Source organism: Falco rusticolus, chromosome 4 (assembly GCF_015220075.1).
Source record: "Falco rusticolus isolate bFalRus1 chromosome 4, bFalRus1.pri, whole genome shotgun sequence".
Classification (NCBI taxonomy): domain Eukaryota; kingdom Metazoa; phylum Chordata; class Aves; order Falconiformes; family Falconidae; genus Falco; species Falco rusticolus.
In genome coordinates, this window is record NC_051190.1 from 72,125,798 (window position 1) to 72,151,641 (window position 25,844).

The following is a 25,844-nucleotide window of genomic DNA, read 5'->3' on the forward strand; positions in this document are numbered from 1 at the left end:
GCAACTCCTCATGGCTTCCACTTAGTAATGCACAAACAGTCAATGAAGATAGGAAGAAGCAGCTTAAACAGATCTTAAAATTCAAGTATCCAGAAAGAAAGGTTAAACACTGACATTTTTAGCTGTTGGAACAAAATGGAATGGCAAGAAAAGGGATTCACTCCCCATATCTAGAATAACTAATAGAAAGCCAAGACTAATAGTTCTTATTCAGTAAGAATAAGAATAGAGACTAAGACCAATAACTAACAACAGTAAGAAACACACGTAATACAGATCATCCAGTTTCCAAGTGTCATACAAATAGTAGGTTAGAGATTAGTCATATGGTCCAATTTTAGGCATCTGAAGTTATGAGGCGTATTTCTTCCATTCCCTTCCCAGTCAGGGAGACACAAGTACTCCTGAAGGCAGCTTTGAGCGCCTGCTCAGGTCTCTAGCATACCTCATTGACGTTCTGGGGACTTGAGGAGACTAGTCTCTTAACTTTAGATGCTTGAACTTACATGATGAAAACACTTCCCTCACTATGGCAAATTCCCAAATCCAACTGAACTGAACCTTCTCCTTCTGCTCTCTTATCCATAGTCTTGATAGCTCAGTACGCTGGTTATATATATAACCCTTCCCATGTGCAAAACACAGCTGGAGTCTCATAATTTCCACTTTATAGGTGGAAATTGGATTTGATTCAGTGCACATCAACAGAATAACTGCAGAGCTCTCAGCTACGCAGTACCTTGCAGCTCTTTGCCAAAACCATGACCAAGAATGCCAGCCGTGATGTGGTGGCATATGCCCCCGGGGAGCTACCCAAACCACTGGCCTTGCCCTAAACTGCCAGACTTAAAGCACAGTCACTAAGAGGGTTCATTTTTAGACCAACAACCCCCAAAAAATTATCAAGTAAAACAAATGCTCAGTTTGTTCAAGTAGTGAATGTATCAGAATGCATCGTAGTAACTGCTTGTGACCAGTACTGTTTTTTCCCTGCACCCTTGTGCAGAGCCCAGAGGCCTAGGGAAGCATTCTGCAAAAAAGCAATAGTGAAATATGGCCAGAAGAGGGCAAGCATTCCCAGAAATTGCATAATTGTGCTTGAAAAGAAAGGCACCTTTCAAACAGGAGACATCAATTAACAGTAACTCACCGGAGGACACTGTGCCAGTTTATCAGCTGCCACCATCTGAACATTAAGGTGTTTGGCCTGAGATTTCCCTCGAGATTTTATTAGCCTCTGTAAAACCTGTGAAAAAGACATTAACAGAAGTGAGCAGATTCTGACTTAATGTACATATATAACCACTTAAAATGTTTACATTTTATCTGTCCACTTGGGCAGATCAAATTCTTCATTTGATGGCTTCAGGAGCATTTCCCATGCTGTTTACATCCAGAACAAGCTACTTTTCATTTACTTCCTGACATCTCCTTTCCTGTCATGAGCACTAAAAAGGTCTCCTCCTATTTCCCTCTGCTGCTTTCAGTTTTGTTTGTTTCTAAGCTGAAATTCTTTAATTGCTCTCCTGAGTCCTCTTCCCATAAATTCGTCCTTCTCTTTCAAATGCCTCCTCATGAGGTCTGTGCAGGTGTTTTCACAGAATGAAAGAGTACATTATCAGGAGATGTTAATCAGTCAGTTTGATATTCATTGTGTGAAAATCTTTCCTTCATTTCTGTATTATTTTGATTTAACAAACTGTTAGCGTAACTTACATGATTGACACTAGAAGCGCAATCTCAATTTAAAAAAACACTGGAGATACAGCATCGTTCCCCAAATGGGTTCTGGTAACATTGGGGCTAAGATACTTGTTTGACTAATAATATTTCACCATTCAAAGGGAAGCAATAACAATATATAGCTCTGAACTTTAATGAGGACATGATTATTTGCATTTGAGATCAAAAAAAGGAGGTGGGGGGAAGGAAGACTGAAACAGCACGATCAGCAAAATACTTACCTTAGGAGAAGAGATCTTTACATATACTATAATGGGAGCCAGAGAGGTTTTGCTTAGTTGAGCTGGGTGGTTAATGGTATCAGCATCCAGCACCACCAACTGCAGTGTCCTTGCCAATTCAAAAATCCGTTCAATTTCACTTTGAACTTCAGCTGGAGGTAAGCAGAAATTTAAGAGTTATGAAAACGTTAAAAATTATTAAAATATTAAAATTTATGAAAATATTAAAAGGCAGTTAGTATTAAGGAATACAAAAATGTGGCAGACTGGTGTGCTGCTGCTCCTCAGGCTGGAAGGAGCTGTTTGCAGTGCAGGTCCCTGGCACCTAGGGAAACGAACACAATGTTAACAAGTGTTTTGCCCCTGTCTTTTTGCCCTTGAGGGCAGCACTGCCTGCCTCTCTTATCTCCACCACTTCTTGCAATTCCAGCCTGGAGAGATCCTGTTGATACACTCTTACAAGACCTCAGTCCATAAATGTAAGAAAAAGAGGTAAGAATGCCTGCAGAATCACATGGTAATCTTTTACTATGCCATTAATTTCCTAAATGTAAATAATTTAATCTCAGACTTTAATCTTATGTAGTAATCAATTTTCTCACACTGGACTGCCCAAGATAGGCATTACGATGTACTGAAGTGTCTGTATTAGCAGAAACTGCTGGTTTCCCACTTATGTCAACTTATGAAAGCTGTGGAAAACAGTTTCCTTCATATACTGGCCTCAGTATGGTACCATATTAAAAAGTTTGATTGCTACGTGTAAAACACTTTTTGCAAAACTGTAAATAATCCGAATAATGCTATGGTATCCTCCTCCCAACCCTACGAGTTCTGGAAAGGTGATTTTCCTGAAAAAAATCATCTTGTCTTCTGGTAACTCATGCTCCCAGCTCCTCAGCACCCTGTCTGACTGGCCATAGTGGTTTCCAGGGCAAACATCTCCAAGACGGATGGCCTGTGTCCACTTTCACAAGTGATGTAGAAACCATCTTCATTTCTAAATGAATCAAAATTAAATCTTACAATAGCAAAATCATTCTTGAAATGGAGTCACATTTTCCTGCTCAAATCTTGATACAGGCTGACTTCACAGAGAAATTGCAGAAGTAATTATATAGGTTTCCCTTTAAAGGTTGTGCACGGTCCATGAACCAAAACCAGATTAGATTATATATCCCATTCAAAGTAAGCATTAGAAGATAACCAACAGAAACTTAAATGCCAACAAGAGGTACCCAAAACTTATTTATTATAGAGTTTCTTGACATTACACTATGAGCATTTTATCTGTTGCAGTGGCACAAACACTACTCTTCCTTCAAAACACAGCCTATCTGATCTGGCTAGAGGGAGGTTTCTACGGTGAATGGTCTCTTTCAAGGGGTGTGAAGTGATTGATTTTTGTTACCTTAGAATAGCAACTCAATAAATTTGGTACCATCATAAGATTGCAAAATTTCAAGAGAAAGCAAAGCATCTCTTTGGAGCTAGTCTCCATTTAGCTCAAAGTCTTTTGGTTCCAAATCAATAGGTGACTACTATGATCATTTTATAAATGAAGTAACATCTTAAACGGCTATCAGAAAATCTATATAGTACGTTCTCTATTGGAGAAGGCTGACACTGTTTTGGGTCTGTTAAACATCACCTCCACTCAGCTCAAAATTTGGCTGAGTACATGCCAATCGGTGTTTTAGAGCAGAGAACACTGCAAGGTGTGCATGGCATGCTGGTATGGAAAGCACTGGCGTGTGCCTTCCTGCTTGTCGATAAAAGCGCTGTGGCCCAGCTGCTGTCTGAATGAGGACCACAGTTTTGAAGACAAAACCTCTGATGTTTCCTGGCACATTCACGATTACGTTATCTGCAAATTTGTTGCATAGATATATTATTGGAATGACTGATTACCATTGTCTCAGTGATTTAGTAGAAGATAGTCAGTAGTCTATGCCTAATTTAAGTCCAAATGATGACTAAGAATAAACATATCAGAGATAATTTGTCATACTGTTCTGATGAGTTTGGACTGCTTTCCTGCAATTTCAAGCCAGGCTCCACACTTCAGTCAGTGTAACAGTGTAACAGTATCAGTTAATGTATCATTTTAAGCCCATTCCAGACTGCTAAACCCCCTTGTTTAAGACAATTTATAGCCAGCAAAATCTGCCTTTTTACCAGTGTATCGTAATTTTGTCTGGGGAAGCAGTATTTGCTGCACTGCTGGAAGCACTCTTCTGCCAGTAAAGAATACAGATCTGTGAACTGCATTTCCTGCTACACTTTTTGAAACAACCCTCTGCCAGGGCAGTGCCTGAGGGTATCTTCTACTGTGAAACGCACCCAGGGCAATAATTGCAGGTAACTATGGTCCTATGAACCAATAGTTTCCACCTGAGTCTGAACACAGATATAATTTCCATCATTTCAAAAGTATTTCAGTATTTATTTTTCTTAACTTGGGTAAAGGAGAAAAGTTCAAGGAACTACACTGCATGATTGATGAAGTAATGTGTTGTGCCTCTACCCTTCCAGACAAAACAGATTGACAAAATGCACGCAGATTGCCAAAGAGGTCCTGATCTCCTGTCCCTTAGTGTACTTCTTCAGCTTCTGGAAAACCCTGTATTTTGCTTGGAATCCTCCCTGCATTCTAACTTTTCACTACACAAAAAGTTGTTGCAATTAAATAATAGCAGCTTCTCTTTTTGGCTGACAAAGGCTTTATCTACTGCTGCAGCTCTGGTTTTCATCTTTCTTTAGCGACATCTCTCAAATAACACATTCTATACCCGTAAAGATTCTTTTCCAACAAGACACTCTGCACAAATTTTCTCTCAAGACTTTTGACCAAAATAAGCAAAGAACCCAAAATACCATGTGAGGATAGTAACACAAATGTCACTGTAAGTTAAAAAAGGGAGCTGAGAACAATGACAGTGTGGTATCTTCAAAGCAGCACAGTAATAGATTAGCAATCTTCCCACCTCCATGAATATAATCTATTTATAATAATATCCCTTCTGATGTACTGTAGAGGCGTAACAGTGAGGCTGTAACAATTAACTTCAATAAATTATATTTGCTAATCATAATGAGAGGCATACATGTAATTAGATCTACTGTGACAATCATCATGAAATGCTGGCAGCCCAGCTACAACACTAAAAACCAGAAGCAAGCTATCAACTTTTAAAGTGACCCTTATAATCTATTTCATATGGCCTCCTTAGTAATCAGAAAGGGAACATTTTAAATGACAGGAGCACTCAACTGTCTATTCCATACAATTGGGGGTCAACTCTAAGAAACAAGAAGTACACAGCCAACTTCAAATATTGCTCATTTAAACTTGCTCCCATGTATTAATTCCAAATACCCCTACTGTACCCTGAAATAAGTAACAATTCAGTACAATGAGAGCACAAGTAAATGGCTTATCCTATTACGGGGGCAAACAAATATTCTCTACACCTGTTGGACCTTACAAATTCATTTCAAGCAACAGTCTTCAACAGTTCATTAAAACAATCTCACCTAAAGTAAAGGCAAAGACACAGCAATACTGCATTGCATGTATGTCAATTAGCTACTAACAAGATGAGCTGTGGTGGAATTTAGGCTTACTTACACAGTGCCATGTTAAAAGAACATTCTCTACTGTACACAGCTGGAGAAACACAACCCTCCTTCAAACCTGGGCAGAAAGCATCCACAGCAGCCAGGAGTCACTGGGACACCCAGCTTGACAGACCCTGATGAGACAGCAGTTTTGTGATGCAATGCAAAATGGCCATGCCTCTGGCTTGCAAAGGCCAAATCAGAACGACAAACTATTACTTATATGCAGCAAGGAGGTTTTGATCTTCAGCAGGAACAGTGAAGTTCATGTACTGTCAACTTAATACAGTATAACGTTAATATTCTATTCAATTTGACCTTGTCTACTTGTCCATGGTATTGGTGGCACTGATTTGTTCATAGAAGCAGACTTGTTTCTTGTTATTACTTGGACTGCAACGGCCACAGTGACAAAGCATTCTATTTTTTCTAAACAAAGCTCCTGATATTACAGACATATAGCACGAAAAGAACACATTTATGTCAATGCATGCCATAGAAAAATGCTTAGCAACACTTTGTACAAACGGCTTTCAAATGATTTTATAAAATAAGGAGAACAGAAATCAGTAACCGTGATCTTTCTTATGCTAATTCTTTTAAATAAGCACACTTAAAGATAACTAATCACTGAATTACATGAACATAACTAAAGAAACGAGAAGTTTAAAGCAGCATCAGGAATCCCAAAACAAAGGCAAAGGAAACAGGTGCGCTATATATCCCCAGTGCCTTTAAAGCATGTAGAAAGTATTGCACCAAAAAACAGCTAAGAAATGGATAAAAGTCCTGTCTGAAACCCAAGAAAACGAAAAAAGGAAAACAAAAAAGAAGCGATGACTATTGAGTTGTGCCCACACACCTCTTGATTAAGAAGTAAATCATGAGCCTGACCGACAGAATTCAGATTTTAGATTTTCACTTGTGAGCATATGTGCGCATACACACGCTCACATTGTCGGCAAAATCACCCGTGTCTACATTGGGTATTGCACTAACCGGAATGCAGGTACTTGGCCAGGCTATCCCAGACTACATCAGATGCCTGCGCTCGCTGTATACAAAGTGGAGAGACAAAGATGCTATCACGGGTGATCCAGAAAGCTACATGGTGTGTGAGCAGTCTGGAGCAAGCCAATACGAAATGCCACACCTATGTAAGTGCTTGGCCTCCTTCTCACCTTCCCCTTTCCTTCCCTCGAGCACCAAGGTTGCTCTGGGTAGGTAGGGAGCTAGCAGCAGGGTCATGCTAGATGGTGGACTCCACACTCCATCCCTTCCCCAGCCAGGGAAGTTCAGCCCCGTGGTTTCACCCCACACTGGTGGCAATGCTGGGCAGCAGAAGCCTGTGTGCCTCTCCTCCAGCCTACCCAGCTAAGAAGGAAAAGGGCTTGGAGGGGAATATGAGCAAGTAAGAAGTAATACATGCTCCAAGCTTAGTCCTTAAGCAACCGGCCAGAAGACACCTTACTCAACACCTGGCTTACAGGTGTTTCAATCAAATTTCTAACATAAATGTAGTTTTGTGAATATACTTACATCTCCACGGTCTCAACCAAATCCTTAGCCACTAGCTTGTTACATAAAAAGGGGAGGGTGGGAGTGGGAGGATAACAGTATTTTCCAGGGAAAGTGGCTGCATGTGTTACTCATGCCTAACAGATGGGGCTCCTGTGAGGGATAAGGCAGAAAGGAAGGGGGCATGCCTGCTGCTCTGCCTGGTGCTCCGTCTGGGCTCTGCTGAAGGGGAGCTGTGGGGTGAGGTGCTGCAGGAAAACAGGGTTTTCCTCCTCCTGCCTGCTGAGGCTCTATTTAGACAGAATTCAGATGGCCTTGAATGCACACACTCATCCAAGTGGTATTGACAGATACAATGGGATGTTTGGAAACCTCAGCATAACCAAGATCTATTTATAATGGGACTAACATCTCCTGAAATGCAATACTGTAATTATATGACAACATAAAACAGACAGTGGTGTTTAAAAATACTAAATAGCACATGAAAATGTCTACTTCCTCCTCTATTTCACTGGGCTAGCAAAACAATAGCATTCATGAAATGACGCTTCTTATGCCAGGTTTAAACTGAAAATAAATTTTAATGGTCTATGAATGGAGAAGCTGGAAATCAGCAGACTGCAGCACAAACACGAGTATATGAGCACAGCACAGGGGACAGCTGCACTGAGACAACTTCTCCAGGCAGAACCGCAGCCGCTCCAGAAGGTGCCATGCAGCATAGTGCTGCTCCCATCATTAAGCTCCCCTACACTCTGTTATCGACTAATTGGGATAGTAACTCTGGGCAAAGAAGCAGTCTAATGTTTACTTTGCTCAGGGGACCAAGCAAGTGTCTCTGCATAGTTCAGAACTGTTATTATCATGTCAGGCTGGCACTACCTTGGATATTTCTGCACCATGCCTCATTACTCAGTGCAGTGCTTTTACAGCTCTGGTCCATACATAGACACTAAGTGCTCCCTAGGTCTGTTGTTTTATTCAGAACAAACAGAAATAAAAATGCTCAGACTTTCTCACTGATAGGATGCGGAACCACTCAATTGCTGGCTATTCAACCCCTCCTGCTGATGGTGTGCCACTTGCAAAACATTTGCGCATTCACTGAGTGGGAGAGACACTGACTCTGTAGCCTGATGCTTAGAGTGGGAGGTGAAACACATGGATTCCAGTTCTTTCTCCAGGGAAAGTTTAACTATTATGCAAAGTGCGTAAGACTCAGGCAGGACCGACTGACAACCATCATAAAGGTGATCATAGCCCTGTCATGGCAATTGAAATTGTAAGTTCACACCTCTGTTAGTAGACAACAGACATGAACCCAAACTTCTTTGCATTGTGGTTAAACAAATGCTTAGTCTTGGAAAAAATGAGGACACAGACAGTAACTTTTTATCAGTTCCGTGAGCCTAGGAGAAAAAACCCACACTGGATCAATTCAACCTACAGGTGTGAATAGTTTTAAGGGAAGAAAATCATATTCTTGAGCAAACAGCTGATTTCTGGAAAGTATTTCCCTCACCTGTCCAGGCAGCTTAGTTACAATACAGATATGCGTAACCTTAAAAATTACTCTAATGCACTGCTATATTGCTTTGCCTCTAGCACATGGTTTGTTTCAATATATCATCAATCATACGTATTTCAGTGCTGTACCATGAGAATAAATAGTGACATGTACCTGAGGACTCTCTCTTAATTTACAGAAAACAAGAATTATTGCACCCCCCACTCCCCACCTTTGGAAACACTTTGGAAACAGGGAATTTCAATACTGTATCCAAAAATTATTTGTAAGTTAGAATACTGGGAAAGTTAGTACCAAACTTCTAATGCAGAACTACCTGGAGAACTTATTAGAGAGACTCTGACTTTAGATGTTAAAAAAATCAAGGCTGGCCCAGCAGCATAAAAGAGCATTTTGAGGCATGTGAGAGTGATATATTTTAATGGGTTCAGGATCTTTATGCCACTCTCCCCATCTGTGTGCACTAAGATGTGTAGCCACATCCTTAGGATAACCCAGAAGTTCTTGGCTGCTGTATTACAGCATTCTGGCTCAAGGCAGCTTCACATGTACCAGATTCCTTTATCATATCTGAGGATTTAATGCCTGCAAGTGAGAGTTCTGGACATTTGTCCCAGCTATCTTGACGATAAAACTATAAAGAGACAAACAGGATTTTCCATAACACACTGAACACCTTCTGTCTTCTCTGTGAACTGTATTAGATCCTTAAGACTCTGGAATGGAAACACAATCTTGGTTAAATTCCAATTTTGCATTCCTGTTCCACAGTCTCTGTAAGTAGGGGAGCATTTTTCTGAGGTATAGCTAGCACTCTTTTATGTTTATTTTTGATTTATAGTTGGGAAAGCATTTACTTGAACCTTATCATATAAAACAACTGCAATTAAATTACCAAACATGGTGAATACATAACATTATATATATACATATATAAATATATATATATATAGTGTATATATCTGTAAACATAAAATACATTGTTACCATAGCTGCAAGTATTCGACTGGCTTTTCACACAGGTATCAAGAAAATAAAAATATAAGGCTGAAATTTGCACTGATAATTCACTACTATTTTTTCAGGCATGTATGTTTCATTCAGAAGACAAAACTCTGGGATACCAACATTATGATGTGAATAGGAGCTCTATACAATTTCTAGAAACAACATTCCAAAGGTAGGCACTCAGCTGCCCATTGGGTGTACGTAATGCCTGACAGGTTACTGCATATGCACACAGAAAGCACATAAACAGATTCCAAACCATCTGACTGCAATAATTTTACCATATACATGATGACATATTTTACACCAACATTCACACATCTCTGTTAAGAATATGCACATTAGGTGCACACACCTTAGGTTTTCCACTGTAAATTTCTAATCTTTAGCGTTTACTTGTCAATCTCAACTTTATTTTTAGAATTGAAAATAAATAAGGAAAAGCAGCAAGATTTTCTGAAAGAAATACTTAGCAACACAGTACAGGATTGGCTTTTGTCTACCAGTGAGCCACCAAGAAACACACAGTGGTTCTGTGAGGTACAATAAAGCACTGAACACAAAACAGCAGGAAAAGTAATTTGCAAGCTTGTATACATACCCAAAACATCTGGAAGGGGAGAGCATTAATGAAGCAGAGAATGGAAAAAGCCAAGACAATCAGGTTCTTGCACAAAGCATACAGCATGAGGTAACGTTATAACAAGCGTAACACACAGAAACAAGAAAAAGTTTTGGGTACTTTTGATGAAGAAATGCAGCAAAAGCACAAAGCTGGTTCAGCAGTCTCTGCAAATGGCATGTGTACATGGCATGTATAGAAATGTAACTAAGCCAATTGGGACTGACTTTCAGGTGAATGAGATTTAACCATGTACTGTACCTTCTCGGAGAGAAAACTTTTCAAAATTATGGATTTCTTCTAGCCTTTTAAAGAAATGAATCAATTGCCCTTTCCTTAAATTTAGTTCTTTTTAGTCCATTTCACATACCAAACATAAAACAGTATTGACAAGCAAACATTTATTTTTATCCATAAAACAAACTTTCATATAGGAAAGGAAGAAGACTGTACTGTCCTCCTAAATCTTGATGAGCTAGACACTCTTTTTGTAAAATTATTGGATACATTAATTTTACACTAGAATATTCAGTGGTGGCATTGGTTTCCAATGAGTCAAATACCAAGACTATTTTTAACTGATGCTTTTGCAAAAGCGAACTTTCAGTCGATAGGTGTTTGCAGCATTAATAGCATTACATTAAGTCCATTGAGACTTCCCTATAATCCTGTAAATCCAGTTCGTCATGGCAATTCCTATTCCCGATTATCGCATTGTTTGTCTGTGCCTCCTTGAAGTTAATTCTGGATTATCTATTAAATCAGTTCCAAACAATGGTACTCACTCCACTGTTTACTGTGCTATGCACAATTATGAATAATAGGCACGATACTGCAAACCCGTATGTGGTAATAAGGTAAGATCTGTTCTCAAAAAAGAGGTTCATTTATTTCCCAGAAAAAAAGTATTTGGTATCAGTATATCAAGGACATTACCTTTGTACTATATTAAGTCATTGAAAGAACATTGATTAAAATAATATTTACAATAAAACCAACAATAAATTTTCAAAAGTCTAAGAAATAGCCTTCTCAGCTGCAGTTACAACCGTTGCTCACAAACGTGAGCATAACTGGGGGATAAATCAGTAGCTTGACTGTCCAGCTGCATGAGGTACCACCACGCAAAGGTGGGTGAGCAAAGGAATAGCTTCCCATCGAACCTGGAAGCAGCGAGGGATTTGGATTAACAAAGCAGTTCTGGGGAGCTGCATTTGCTATAATAAAAACCCATTTTTGTAGAATACCAGATGTAGAAATAAACACAAGTCTCAGTCCACATGCCACTGACTGTCCAAGGAGGAGAGAGACAGATGGGAACTCATCTCCCCCATATCCTACAGCCATGCAGCCAGGAGACCCATTCAGACCAGACCAGACCAAACCAACCCAAATCAAACCAAACCCTGTTCTGCATTAAAGATCAAATGTGATTGCAATAAATACTATTTTTAAATACCTAGATCAGAACTAAGTTATTGTAGATTGTGTGTGTGGGACACATACAAATTTAGTGTTTGATAGAATTATTTTTTTCTTTTTGCAATCATTTGGAGAAAAGGCCCTATTCCTATTTTATACAAGGGAAAATGTAAGTAGAGAAAGAACTCACTTTCCATGACTCCTCAGACGACCTGCAGCAAGTTACTAAAGAAGAACTAATGTAACCTGAGTCCCGACAATGATTTATCTATGACTGATACTTGTATTGGGAGAGCATATTATTTGGCTGCAAAGCTAATACTAATAGAGTGGGAAATGCCACGATAGCTCTCTTAAATCAAATTCTGTGGTTTGTATTGTAAGACAGCATGCTCAGGAACATATAATAAAGTTGTTTCTGTAGAGCTGCCGTCTCAATCAGTATGCAACTCTGTATGTTGTCAACTGATAAGTACCTATTGAACCATTTACTTTCTCTTCATTGTCAAATACGTGTTTCACGTCTCATTCAAAGCATATTGTTCTAATCTTCCTCTGAAAACAGAACAGAATGAATAAATTATTTGTTGGTAATTTTATGGAACTTTCTGTGGTGGCATTTCACTGATGTAATAAAGAGCTGGAATTACTTGTATTTTCCAGATAGAAAACCGAATCACAAAAAATAATCACAAGTTACCACTACTTTTTTGGGGGTTCATTTTCCGAATGTAGTGTCTGATACTTCAGAGTAATTACCATAGTAATTAGCATAATAATTATCATTGTAAATTGCATTCCTCAGGGGTTGTTATTAAGACCAACGCTGTTTAACATCTTTGTTGGCAACATGGATGGCAGGATTGGCTGTAGCCTCCGACTTTGCTGCTGACACCAGGCTGTGTGGTGCAGTCGACATGCTGGAGGGAAGGGATGCCACCCACAGGGACCCTGACAAGGCTTGAGAGGTGGGCCCAAGCGAACCTCATGAAGTTCAACAAGGCCAAGTGTAAGGTCCTGTATGTGGGATGGGGCAATCCCAAGCACAAATACAGGCTGGGCAGAGACTGAGAGAAGCCCTGAGGAGAAGGACTTGGGGGTGTTGGTGGATGAGAAGCTCAACATGACCCAACAATGTGCACTGGCAGCCCAAAAAGCCAACCGTATTCTGGAATGGCATCAAAAGAAGCATTACCAGCAGGCTGAGGGAGGCAATTCTCTCCCTCTGGGCCCCCCCACGTAAAGAGGCCATGGACCTGTTGGAGTGGGTCCAGAGGAGGGCCACAAAGATGATCAGAGGGCTGGAGCACCTCTCATGAAAGAGGCTGAAAGAGTTGGGGTTGTTCAGCCTGAAGAGAAGGCTCTGGGGAGACCTTACAGCAGCTTTCCAGTACCTAAAAGCAGCCTACAAGACAGCTGGAGAGGGACTTTTTGCAAGGCTATCGATGTAGCGATAGGACGGGGGCAATGGCTTTGAGCTGGAAGAGGGTAGGTTTATGTTGGATATTAGGAAGAAATTCTTCACTATGAGAGTGGTGAGGCACTGGCACAGGTTGCCCAGAGAAGCTGTGGATGCCCCATCCCTGGAAGTGTTCAAGGCCAGGCTGGATGGGGCTTTGAGCAACCTGGTCTGGTGGAAGGTGCCCCTGCCCATGGCAGGGGGGTTGGAACTAGGTGATCTTTAAGGTCCCTTCCAACCCAAACCATGCTATGATTCTACCAAATTACAATCAGACTAGAAAAATGGAAGCCATCCTACAGGAAATCCTGGTTTCTGCAGATTTTTTCTTCCAAAACAGAACATAACCTTGAAGCTTCTTTTACAAGTCAGTATTAAGACTCAGGAAACTCCTGATGCTGCTCTGTACTGTCAGTACATGATATCAGTACTGATCTGAGAGAAGGGAAAAACTCTTTGAGCTATGCTGGGAATGAAAAGAATAGCTCCCCAGTTAAATGCCTGTGAAGAGGAGAGCCTAAAATAAGAGGATTTCTGTTGAATGAGGAGCCCTAAGGCTGATATTTCACAAGGTACCCAACAGTAGCTCCAGTAGTCCATAAAGTACTGCCAGGTTTCCATCTGCATTTTCCAAATCAGTGCATCATCATGCAACATGCTGATTTTGATGACATACATTATTGTTTGACAGGTTCAAAGTCTGAATCTCAGTTTTAGCCACAATACTCAATACTTCCAAAAATCATACTTGAGACAGGCAGAAAACACTGGGGAAAAAATAGCCTTCTTTATAAAGCCTGTAAACAACTAGTCAGAGAGTATACAGGAATTTTGTATCAGAAGCAGCAAAAGCCACTTTTTACTTTTGAAGAGCCACTGAGTTCTTCAATTAATTCAGTAAAAAAAAAAAAAAAAAAGAGTCTCTCTTTCCATCCCTCAGCAGTGCACCTCACCTGTGACTTGGTGAGCCAGGACTGCTGGTGGCAGGGAGGGAGGCAGTGCAGAGGGGCTGGGCAGGAAGGGGAACAAGGGGATGCTCCTTCCCTCGGTGCCTCCATCCTCCACTGGCACCGGCCCAGGCTCCAGGCATGGGCAGTCACCACGTTACAGGCATGGCACGCTCTGCACTCCCTTGGTGAGCTTTACTGGGTGTCATCTCCAGCATCAAGCCCTCACTGGTGCAAAGGGGCTACTTGTTGGCCCTGAGTGAGGTGTGCAGGCTGCTGTGATTCAGAAGAGAAGCTCATGGCACATCATGCTGCAGTGCTGTAGCTTACAGACTATAGGGCTGTAGGTAGCAGACCCCCCTCCCGCACTGGGGCTATCCCTTTATTCAACAGAGAATCAACATCTGCTGAACCAACAGTGATCAACCAGTGCTCAGCATGCTTAAGACTGAAATTCAGATCCCTGTTCCAAACCAGATACAGCAGGAGCTTGACTCTGTGTGCCCTACATCCCAAATGTGTGGGTTTTATTTTACTTTATTATTATTTTAATAATTATATATAAATAAAATAATAATTACAATTATTACCAAATGTGGTTTTAATTACTGGGGTATGAGCTCCTTGGAGGAGCCTGGAAGATGGATGATGAAGGAGTTTCCTCATTATGATAATGAATTCAGTCTTGGATCAGAAATCTTTTCTGTTGAAACTGACTAATTTACTGCCACAAAAAGTTTTGGTCAAACCACTATTTCCTGTCCTGCTCCTCCCAAATTGCAATTGAAAATGTCCTACTGTGCTTTTAGAGAACTTCATTTGCCTTCCTGAAGTTTCTTGCCTCATACATTGTACAAGTTTCATAGCAAGTGGAACAGCAATTCACTGAACAATTCCAATTCCCCACATTAGTTCCTGCATTTTTCAAAAAACCTAAGACAGGACCAGTGGAAGAGCAGTCTGCAAACACATGACCCAAGACTGAATCACAGCATACGTAACCTACAGATACTAAGAAGTTGCACAGATAACCTTCTTACTATTACTTACTAAGCTTTATTTTGTGCAACATGAGTTTGTAAACCCAATAATATTCTTTTAATAGCATTTTTTTTTAACTTATAGCAAACATCATACAAACTAAAAAATAAAATTCTGCTATATGGTGTGATATTGCCACTCATCTCTGCTCCCCGAGCCAACTACGTACTCACAGCAGTGGTATGTTGTCATCCTCCTTGTGAACCATTGCTAGAATAGGCCACCTACCAGCACACTACAATGATGTTTTCCGATTCTGACTTTATTTCTACCTTGCAGTACATTGAAGGCAAGCAGGGGAACAGGCTCTAACACTCCTTGTACTTCCTCTCTTTTGCCTTGCACAAGGGTTTTCCCATCACCTTGAAAAAGCAGTTTCCTTTTCTGACTCAAGGTTGTTTTATTTTATCTCAGTTTTCCTCCCAAACCACTGCGCTACCATATTGTTTCCCTCCCCTAACTTCCTTCCTGGCTGGCTTTTGTCCTCCCATGGTTAACCCCATCTCTGGAGGACCTGAGGTACTTCACCAGTGAGTTCAACTATCCCAGCTCCTGCTCTGTAACGCCGACCTTTTCCATAACGGATTTGCACTACTTGCCTTTCTGCTTTAGCCAAGCCACTTGCTCCTCCAGTTGAACAGCTTCAAAATAAACAACTTTTTACTCCATCCTCCATGCTGTGCCACAAAAAAGGGTTTGAAAGCTGAAAGAAGAGCACCTTTCCCCTTTAGGTCTGCTTGGCTGCCCTGATCCAATCTGCTAGGGTCAGGTTCTGCTCAGCATCATTGCTGGACCTTGCCCAGGGAGAGCTGAGTCTTTATGTAATTCAGATGCAAGGCTTGGCATGTGTTAACAGCAGCTTCTAATAATTTGGACAAGTTTACTTGTTATTTTCATTTAAAATGCCCAGAATAACACAACTGATAACACTGTCCAATTCACTACCAAATTTCACCCCCCTGCTAGATTATTAGAAGCATGGGAGTATTATAGCTTCTGAAAGAAAAGGTTTTGAGAATATTTTAATATTGGTAAAATTAATTTTTGCCCTAACTTAATTGTTAAAATGACCTAGTTGCTGTAACTAATATTTCCCAAAATAATTCAAAATGATTTTGTAGATTAGGTAATTTTTAGAACAATTATAAGTAACTGAAAACCTGATATTATTACCTAAGATGCCCTGCTACATAACAGCCCTGTTACAAAAACTATAAAGACATACCTATCTTCCACCCACATACCTACATATATACCTAACCACTGTCATGTTCTGGGTGTCTCCAAAGGAGGTTCTGTCAGAACTTCCATCTTAAATACCTCTATAAAAAAAATACCTTTACCCAATAAAAGATGCTGATATTCTTAAGGGTAAGGTTCTCCACAAGATAAAGGTGTACAACATTGGGTTGCATTTATTTTTTATAATATTTTTTCTGTATACATTTTTTTGATAGCTGTTTTGCATATATGGAAATATTTTAGCATGAGTAATAGATGGTATGCTTTTTACTGCTGCATATATTTGTGCAGTATTGCACACAACCACACATGTTTTGATGCTCAGGTTGGCAAATTAATCACCACGATGGTGGTGAGGCACTGGCACAGGTTGCCCAGAGAAGCTGTGGATGCCCCATCCCTGGACAAGGCCAGGCTGGATGGGGCTTTGAGCAACCTGATGCAGTGGAAGGTGTCCCTGTCCATGGCAGGGGGGTTGGAACTAGGTGATCTTTAAGGTCCCTTCCAACTCAAAACATTCTATGAATCTACGATTCTGCTTGTTCCACAACTGGGTGACCTCCATCCTTATTACCAATTCTCAGTTCCATTCAAAAGTGACACTTTTTCATTAGATTATTAAACTGACTTTGGTGACAAGACTGAAATTCACATATTCTTGTCTGTAAAGATATTCATTACGTTGTTACAGTACATTGTGTTTTCATATTTGAAAACACTTAAAATAAGACATACTTGGAAGCTATCAGACTACTTGCAAGTAAAGATTCACAGCCTCCACACAGCTGAAAGGAAGAGTTTTAAGAAGCAAATTTTCAAGAAAGGGATGTCAAACTTTGTAAGGCAGAGAAGCTCATTATAAGGACAGGTATATAAGCAAGATGTTAAATATTCGGTCAAAGTACAGACACACTCAGAAATTTTGTTATAAAGCTGATACAGAACCCATTTAGTAAGATGAATGCGACTCCTTTCCTGTTCCACAAAATTTGCAAGATTCCAAGATACAATGCTGTGTTGAGGGGAAACCAAGCTCTCTCAAAGGCTACTAAGAGAAATCTGCAGCCTTGTGAAGACAGAAATCTGGCTGGAGCATCCACCTGTGATCTAGGACATTTAAGTTCAAGTTCCTCCTTTTTTGTACTTGAGCAGGGACTTAAACATGGGTGTCCCATAACTCAGCTAAATGCCCTAACACAAGTACACAGACTCCTGGCAGGATTCATCTTGGCTGCCTCCAGGTGTCTCTGCACAGGGAATGAGCCAGCAGTGTCAGGGGAGTCTCAGATATAACACCTTGTGCTGGAGGAAAGGCTGAGGCCAGGCCACATGAGCAGATACTCCAAAGTGACCACCTTTACCTGTTTAATCTAAGGACACCTTGGGATAACAAGCTCCAGTGTAGCCACCTGTACTGTAGATGGTGACATTTACTTACATCTTCCCAGCTAAGCTTGTTTTTCTTCCTGGCCAATAAATGTTTTATTATTCATACAACTGGACAAGCTTCAGTACAAAAAGACTCATGCAAGATGACAGATATGTATGCTAGGAATCTAGCCATATAGGTTTTTAAAAGTGTCCCCTTTTCTATCCTTTTTTTTGTACTAACCTCAGCATTAAACTGATACATAATTCAGGAAATGTGCACTTCAATAATTTTTTTCAGGTCTAGTATCAGTAGCTCTCACTACTAGTAATATTATCAAAGATAATACATAGTATCAATAATAGTCATATAATTTCAGGAATTCTGAAACCATCAATTCTATTTAACCTGAGGAACACCCCTTCATATTTTATTTACCTTAAGGATGGCTACTTCTCCCCTCTGAGACAATGAGCAAAATCTGAAAACTGAACATATGCAGGATAAACCAAAATCAGCAGTATATGAAGTTTACCTGGTAGCGATTTTAGAATGATTTCTAGTGCCAGGATTTCTGAATTATGGCAATCGAGATTTTCTCACAGCAGAGAGAAGGCTATTTTTAGCTTACACATATGAATTGAGAGTAGTATAGACTTTACAGCCAATCTGGAGACAGCATCACTATAGGTACTTACCTAAGCTTGATCTTGTGTTAGATCGCTCTATTATCGCATGCTTACTGGGATTGTTTAATACTGAACGTTTGGCAAGTGAGATGTCTGCTGTGACTCGTGTAATTGATATACTGCAAAAATAAAATACAGTAAAATAAAACAGAATGTTATTTATCTTGCAGGGATGTGGGGAGAAAAAGAGATTCATTTAACAGTAGAAGATGGCTAAGACTACAGGAAAAGAAGTTCTTCTCAGCAGCACAGTATGCTCTGTACACTGTGAACAGAGAAGAAATTTTATTTAACTAATACTGTTGCAAGAACTACTGGTAAGACATCCCCCTTTCTCACAGTACCAACATGCAGTATGACCACTGACTGCAAAGCGACAAGTGTCTGGGAAGAAGCAAGGCAGAAAGAGATCAGAGATGTGCTGCAGAAGATGGGACTTCTCTGGGAGCTACAGGCCTGATGTGGTTAGACTTTGCACCAGTATTCCCAGTATGAATCAGCTGGTTTCTCCTTTCTCTAATTTTGATTAATTTGTTGAAAGGTACCAAATGATAACCTGGCTTACTTTAGCCATATGTATAAGACATAAAGGGATATGCAGACTTAACAGGTAAAGGTAAGGCTTAGCAGGAAACTAGTACAGCCATATAACTATGTTTAATGTTTAGTTTAACATATGTTTTTTCACAGAGCAAGAGTGACCTATAATTTTCCAGAAAGATCCAGTAGTATACGCTGGTCACCTAAAAATGGGGACAGCACACAGAAGTGTGCAAATGAAAACCCTGGGCTGTGTATCCGGCAGGCTCAATTTTGTGTTTATGAGAAAAGATGAGCAAAGAAACAAGTGGTTACTTCCAGTTGTTTGCACTGACCTGCTACATAACCTTTGCATATTCTTCCTAGGAAAACAGTTAACTCAGTTTGTTTTGCTTTACAGAGTCAAAATGCACCCTTTGGATAAATTACTTTTCAAATTCTCTGGTGTACTGAGGTTTAGGGGTCACATTTTTCCAGTGCTGAAAGTTTTGACGATATCCCCTTGTTCTTCTTTGCATGATTTTACATGCAATTTAAAAGCAGGAAATGGATTTGCTAAGAACAGGGAGGGCTCCTTCCTAGCAAGCACAGTCAGATGCTGTTCAGCTGAAATGTAATCAAAGAGGTCATTTCCCAATGAGCTCAACATGTGTATATGTTTATCTAAAACCCTACAAAATGTAACAAAGCCATAAGTTAATATGGAAAAACAAAATTATTTGTACAATACTGATTAGTAACATCATTTTGAAAACAGGCATGATTTAACTAAAGCTAAAAACATAACCAAAGATTGTGATTTCTGGCACAGCCCCTCGCAGATAATGCCATTAGTCTTAAAATGAAATCCAACATGTAATTTGGGGTACCCAATAGTTATCTTTATTTGCTAATTGATGAACACTACAAACTTTTACAACATTTTGAGTTTTGTTTTGTTATTCCTGCCAGTCTTCCTTCCTACACAGAATATAAAATATTTTTTTTTCCTTTTGGGGAATTTGAAAAATTGTATTTTTCAAATACAATCATGGTATATTGAATAAAGCTAGATTTATCAGTCTAAAAATACTATTTTTAACTTTAAGTTTGTTGGTTTTTTTAGTCTTTTTAAGGTCATTTTAATGTCTTCTGAAGTATGTGACAGCAGGAAGAACAAGTCTGCTCTTGAAACAAAGGGTATGTATGTTTATGTAGTGAAACAATTGCAATGAGAGTGGGGACAGCAGCATGGCAGTGAAAGCAGCAGCATGGATCTAAGAACCTCCTGCACAAACTCGTTGAGGACCTTGAGTACAAATTCAGATTGCTACTGAAGTTTAGGATGCTTCAAATCCGCTACCATAGACATCAATTGCATTGAGAGTATTTGTGAATTCACCCTACCACAATTGGATCTACAATTGAAAATTAGATATGCTTTAAAATACTTCAAGACAGAAAGACACAGTAACTTTTTTTTTTCTGCTTGCAACACTCACTATTTTGGTACCTTCCAATTCTGAAGGTACATATGTAAGATTTGAAAACCCTGACTAATACAATGAGGGACTGCCAAGTGGTTAGGTATCAACAACACCATTCTGACTGAGAAAATACCACAGCTTAGACCGCAATGTCTGGTATTTTAAAGAGCTGAAGCTATTGACAGAAAACGTCAGGCTCCCTCTTGAAAGTCTGACAGCACCAGGGCAGATAGAATAGTGTTCCTGCTCTGCCCACCTCCAGATGAAATAGAACAGTAACTCAAGTTACAGATATTGTAACAAGACCTTCCTGTTTTCTCAGTTTTTCCCCCCAAATGTCAACCCACTAGCACGTATTAATCTGAGGCTCAATCTAGTAGCAATATAATCACATGTGGAGAACATACCTTACAACTCTGGTCCATGATGTCTGAATTACAGAACATGCCACTGCTTTTAGAGTCAGATTATCATTTGACATTTGTACTATACTAATACCTGGAGGGTCAAATATCAACCAGGTTGGACCTCGCCTAGTACACTGGGGGGGATCGGCTGCAACAGCACTCAGATGAAAACCCAGCAAAGTGTAGCCTGTCTGCTACCAAAGGCGACCATATTTCAGCGAGGTGGGGGACTGCCCCACCCCCCAGAAGTCTTTTTGAGACTTCCTATTATAGAGTCCAGCACTGCTGTCAAACCAAGCTCCCATTCTTGGGGGATCAAGAGTTTGACAATCATATACATTGGACAGTCTGAATCTCCTATCACTCTTCCCAAGTTAGATGCCGCTGTAAGGAACTAGAGCTGAGGAGGAACAGTGCCCCTCGTCAGCTTGTACAGAACCCAGGAAGCACTGATGAGGTATCACTTGAAAAATACTCTAAACTTTCTAAGAATATATATTTATTACATCTGTAGATAAATATCTAGCAATTTAGAGCGTGAATGTCACAGTCATCAAGATGACATCCTTTTTCCACTCTCAACAAATACATGTCCCTGAACACATCCCACGGCAACACAGCCTGTGTGCTCTGCTGAGGAAATTTAAAAACCACGCTACAGCCCACTGATAAAGGAATTGGCTGCTGTTCCTAATTTTCTACAAAAATTATGTCATTATTTCTTAAAAATCTGGTAGTACCTACACAGGACCTGAATTCCGGTAGATTTGCATTGCAAGGTACTTACCGCCCTTCGAATCTATGTTTTAAAAAATCGAATAATGCTTTTTGCATCATATCTGTTACCTAGAAGCAAACAAACAACAAATTAATAAACACATAAGAAACTCATAATACTCGATGCTAATAATAATATGTAATAAAGTTGCCAGCAAGTCATATCTGAACAGTTGACTGGAATATAGTTTGATCTTTATCCGAATTCTGATACAAACTACAATACAAATAAGCAGCCATCTAGTAGAACTAAAAACTGTCTAGATTTCTGTCTATGATATAAATTGTGTTCTGCAGCTTAACTACCTTTGAACACTCAAATACAAATGAAGCGCAACAGCTTTGGCAAATGAAACCATTTTCAACAATCACTTACCTCATATCCCTTCAGAGAAGGCCCCACTAAAACTACTGGTCGCATAGAAGGCACTACATCATAAGGAGGGATGTGCTCTGTCTACAAAACAGAAAAAGCTTTCAGCATCATAGCACCTAGAGAAAGTGTTACACATTACTTACTACATTAGGAACTCTGAATTTCCAGTGATGTCACCAACACAGGAATCATGGATTCATTAACTTTTCCTGAACACTGGTAGTAAAAGATAACGACATACCAGGTTCAGGAATTTCTTTTGAAAAAGCTTTTCTTTGACTTTTGGTTTTCCTGCCGTTTTCGTATTTGCCCTGGATAGCTACAAAACTGTTACTCTGGAGACATTCACATGTCCCACTCCACAATTCCTAACTACTAAATTGAAAAGGTTATTTCCAACAGTTAATGATTTGAAATGATCAACTCTAGAGCTGTGACATCTGTTTCCCACCAAAATTTTATGTAGAAAAATTATGGAAGTGAAAAATAAAACAAAAAGGGATGGGAAAAGCATAACACATCTCTTTTTATGCTCAGATCTGCCCACTGCTTGACAAAACATTGTGACACCACTGCAAATTCCCACAGGAGCACTCATAACCCGACTTCCACATTTGCATCTGCAATTCACTTGCAAATGAAATGAAAATAATGACTGATCAAGCTAGTATTTCTAGAAATTTTTCATAAACAGAGCTTGGGATAGCAATCTTTCCACTTTGGGAAGTTCCTGTCACCACCCAAGAATGGATTCGGTTAGTACATTATTCACCAAACTACTTACTGATGTCTCTTGCACAGTTTATAAAACGTATTTTAAAATATGAAGACAGAAAGACTGCCTGCTTCCAAAGTTTGCAAAAATGTCAATATTGTTAGCAGAATAAAATAGAAACAAATTAAACTGGGTTCTTTAATAAATGGCTATTCAATATGTATCACCAAGAATGAGTGTTATCAGGAAGAGTTCTTGTTTGTAAGAGAGGGGCTGGTTTATCTTTGTCTTGGGAAAAATGATTGAAATCCAAACCCAGGAACATGTAGGTGATATGGAAAAAGGTATGCCAGATCTGTTCTTCAAAGGTCTGCACAGTATAAATACATCAGTCAAGGTCACAGAATACAGTCATTGCTCCTTGTTTCAGTACTCAATGTATCCCAAGGTGTTTCACAATAACATTAAAGTATATACATTTGGAAACACAAAAACACAAAGACATACATTAATACAGTAACAGCACAAAATGCTACACAAGCAGCAGTCTAAAGCAGTCTAAAACAAGGAAAACATTTTTGTGAATGTTTTTCAACATAATTTATCCTATTTTTTGTTACCTGTAGTTTCACCAGATAATTAGTAACATAAGAATGAATAGCAGTGCCCAAGGCATCATAAGCATGTGAATTTCTTTTACATAGTGCAGAATCTGACTCAACACATTTCAAAGCAAAACCCTGCAATTATGCTGTGCCAGTATCAAAATGCAGCCCTCCACTGTTCTTGCTAGTATTACTAATAACCTGATAAGCCTATTAAGAGACAGATCTTAAGAAAAAAATCATTACAGATGTGTAAGTGCTTATAAGCATGAACATCCTGATCTAACAGATCTTTGTCTTAATGTGGCTGACTCAACCAAAGGTATTCACGCCAGAAGTTACCCAGCTATTTGAAAATTAGGGAAAGCATAGAAATTTCCTTATTTGATGGAATATGGGGTATTTTTAAAACCTGTTCTGTCGAAACAGGCATTTTTTTGTCTAATCTTTACAGCTTGAAGTAATGAAGCTGTCAGCAGAGAACCGAGTAAAAGCTATCTGACTGAAGTATTCAAGTTCTTTAATTTAGCATTAGAGAATCTAGTATTTTCTAAGGGACTAGCACTGAACTATACAGCTTTCACTTGCAGATTCAAGCTCAAACACGAACTTGGAATAAAGACTAGCACAGTTTTGAGCATACAGCTTTTGCTCAGTGGTTTAACTATATACGTTAGTTTAGGATGCCCATCCAGTATCTAATGTAAAGGTCAGTATTAAAAAACCTACTATAATCAGCAATTATTCTGATATGGAAGAAAAGAGGCCCCACAGAATGGAGAGATGGGACTAGCTACCATGATGGTCCAAGGTGGTTCATCTAGAAGCTGCATCTTCGAAAGATGCTTATGTAGATAGCATCCGATACATGTCAACGTGTATTATTCCTTCTTACCATTTATTTTTGGTTATAAATATGATTAAGTAAGAAATTACTCAGAAGCAAGAAACTGCTATTGATTTCCATAGTGGGCTGTGAATGACATTGTACTTAACAGACCCGAATGAAGCAAATACTGGTGACTTTGGAAATGAGAAGGATCCTGTATTATTTAAAAGAGTTCAAGAAAAAAAGAGAAAAAGAAAAACATGTATTTACTAAATGTGAGAGCACCCACAGCATGGGCAATAGTGTCACTTGGCACTGTTTGTAAGCACTGTAATAGTCTGTTGTTACCTGTAGATTTAACTGTGTGGTTAAAAACATGTAAGTAAGAGCTAAGACGACTAAAGATATTTTTTTTTAAAAAAAAAGTAGTAATGTGGTATTCTACTGCATAGTTTGACTGCAACCTAATGTCTTGATGATTTATTCCAGCAAAGAACCTAGAAACTTATTGCAGTTTGCTGTAACAGGATGCCAATTGCATAATTCTGTAGTTATCTGGGTTATCCATGGAAAGACATTGGCTCTCCTGGGAACCACCAGTACCATTTCGAATAGCTGAGATACTAAAAAAGTCTGACTGATGGATGGCAAGAACATTTGGCTGATAATTTATACATGACAACAGGAGAAACTCAAAGTAAACCGTCAAAACAAGTATGCATTTTTTCACTGGTCTTGTCCACCTATTTTACATCTAGTGAATTAGAAGTTTAACTACTGACTAAATTAAAAATACAGCAGTTTTGACTATCTGTTTTCTAAGCACAATCTGAGTATCTGATTAGATTCCAATAATGATTTCAATAGACTGAGTTATAAGGAAACAAAAAACCACTTGAGAAAGATAGAGATGGAAAGAATAAGTATGCACTAGAGAGGTGAATTACATGGATTTGTTAGAAATTTCTCAGACTTTTAGAAGGCCTAAATGTGTCCTATTATTCCATCAAAAAGGGAAGTACTGTAGCCGAGTTTAACCGACATGCTGAACCTGGGAGTGTTTGTTTTCCTGTACTGAATCCACTAACAGCTCGATACATTTCTTCCTTAATTCTGTAACAGCTGCATTGTTAATCTGGGGTAATAATGCTAATGATGCCAGTGGCAGGATAAACACAGGACATGTTGATACACACTTACCGATTTCTGCTTCTGCTTAGCTACAGCAGCATGGAAAAGAAACAAAGAACAACAAAGCATGCATGTTATTGGCTTGTCAAAGGACGCAGACAGTTAACAGGACTAGAAATGTGACGCAGTGCAGGTGAGCAGGTGGACAGATGGGAGCTTGGAAGTCGGTGTTACCTTCTTAAAGAAGGGCATTCTTTTCTCTTTGGAGTGGGGTGATGTTACACTGTTTGCACTGGGTTTGGGGGAGCGATGGTTTGCTGGAATATCATTTTCTTCTGCATCTAAGCCAGTGGCATCTATGTCTATAGCTATATACAGACAAACAATTCAGAATTATCAGATGACAGGGAAAGATAGGTTAAAAAGGAACTAACAGGTAAAGAGAAATAAAACTGTCCAGAGTAATAAATAAAGAAAAAAAAATAACTGAAAAGTCAACCATGAGTACAAAACACAATAAAACAAAGGGAAAAATTTACAGGTGCAGTACATTAGGATTAGAAGA

General features: G+C 39.4%; 1 protein-coding gene across 16 annotated transcripts in view; it reads right to left on the reverse strand.

Annotated features, from left to right (window-relative positions):
- The window catches only part of CACNB2 (calcium voltage-gated channel auxiliary subunit beta 2), a 261,929-nt gene that overhangs the window by 12,757 nt on the left and 223,328 nt on the right, over window positions 1-25,844 (reverse strand). For 9 of the 16 annotated variants that reach the window (XR_005103594.1, XM_037382936.1, XM_037382937.1 and 6 more), the window contains 7 exons: window positions 25,514-25,647; window positions 22,000-22,080; window positions 21,634-21,692; window positions 18,443-18,552; window positions 10,244-10,252; window positions 1,965-2,116; window positions 1,151-1,246 (listed from right to left, as the gene is read on the reverse strand). Coding sequence is in view for 15 of the 16 variants with exons in the window: in XM_037382936.1 (XP_037238833.1) it covers window positions 1,151-1,246; window positions 1,965-2,116; window positions 10,244-10,252; window positions 18,443-18,552; window positions 21,634-21,692; window positions 22,000-22,080; window positions 25,514-25,647 (641 nt within the window). In the remaining variant the exon portion in view is untranslated. Of the gene's footprint in view, window positions 1-1,150; window positions 1,247-1,964; window positions 2,117-10,243; window positions 10,253-18,442; window positions 18,553-21,633; window positions 21,693-21,999; window positions 22,081-25,348; window positions 25,369-25,513; window positions 25,648-25,844 lie in introns of all 16 variants that reach the window. The other 7 variants (XM_037382938.1, XM_037382939.1, XM_037382947.1 and 4 more) reach the window with 3 other exon arrangements.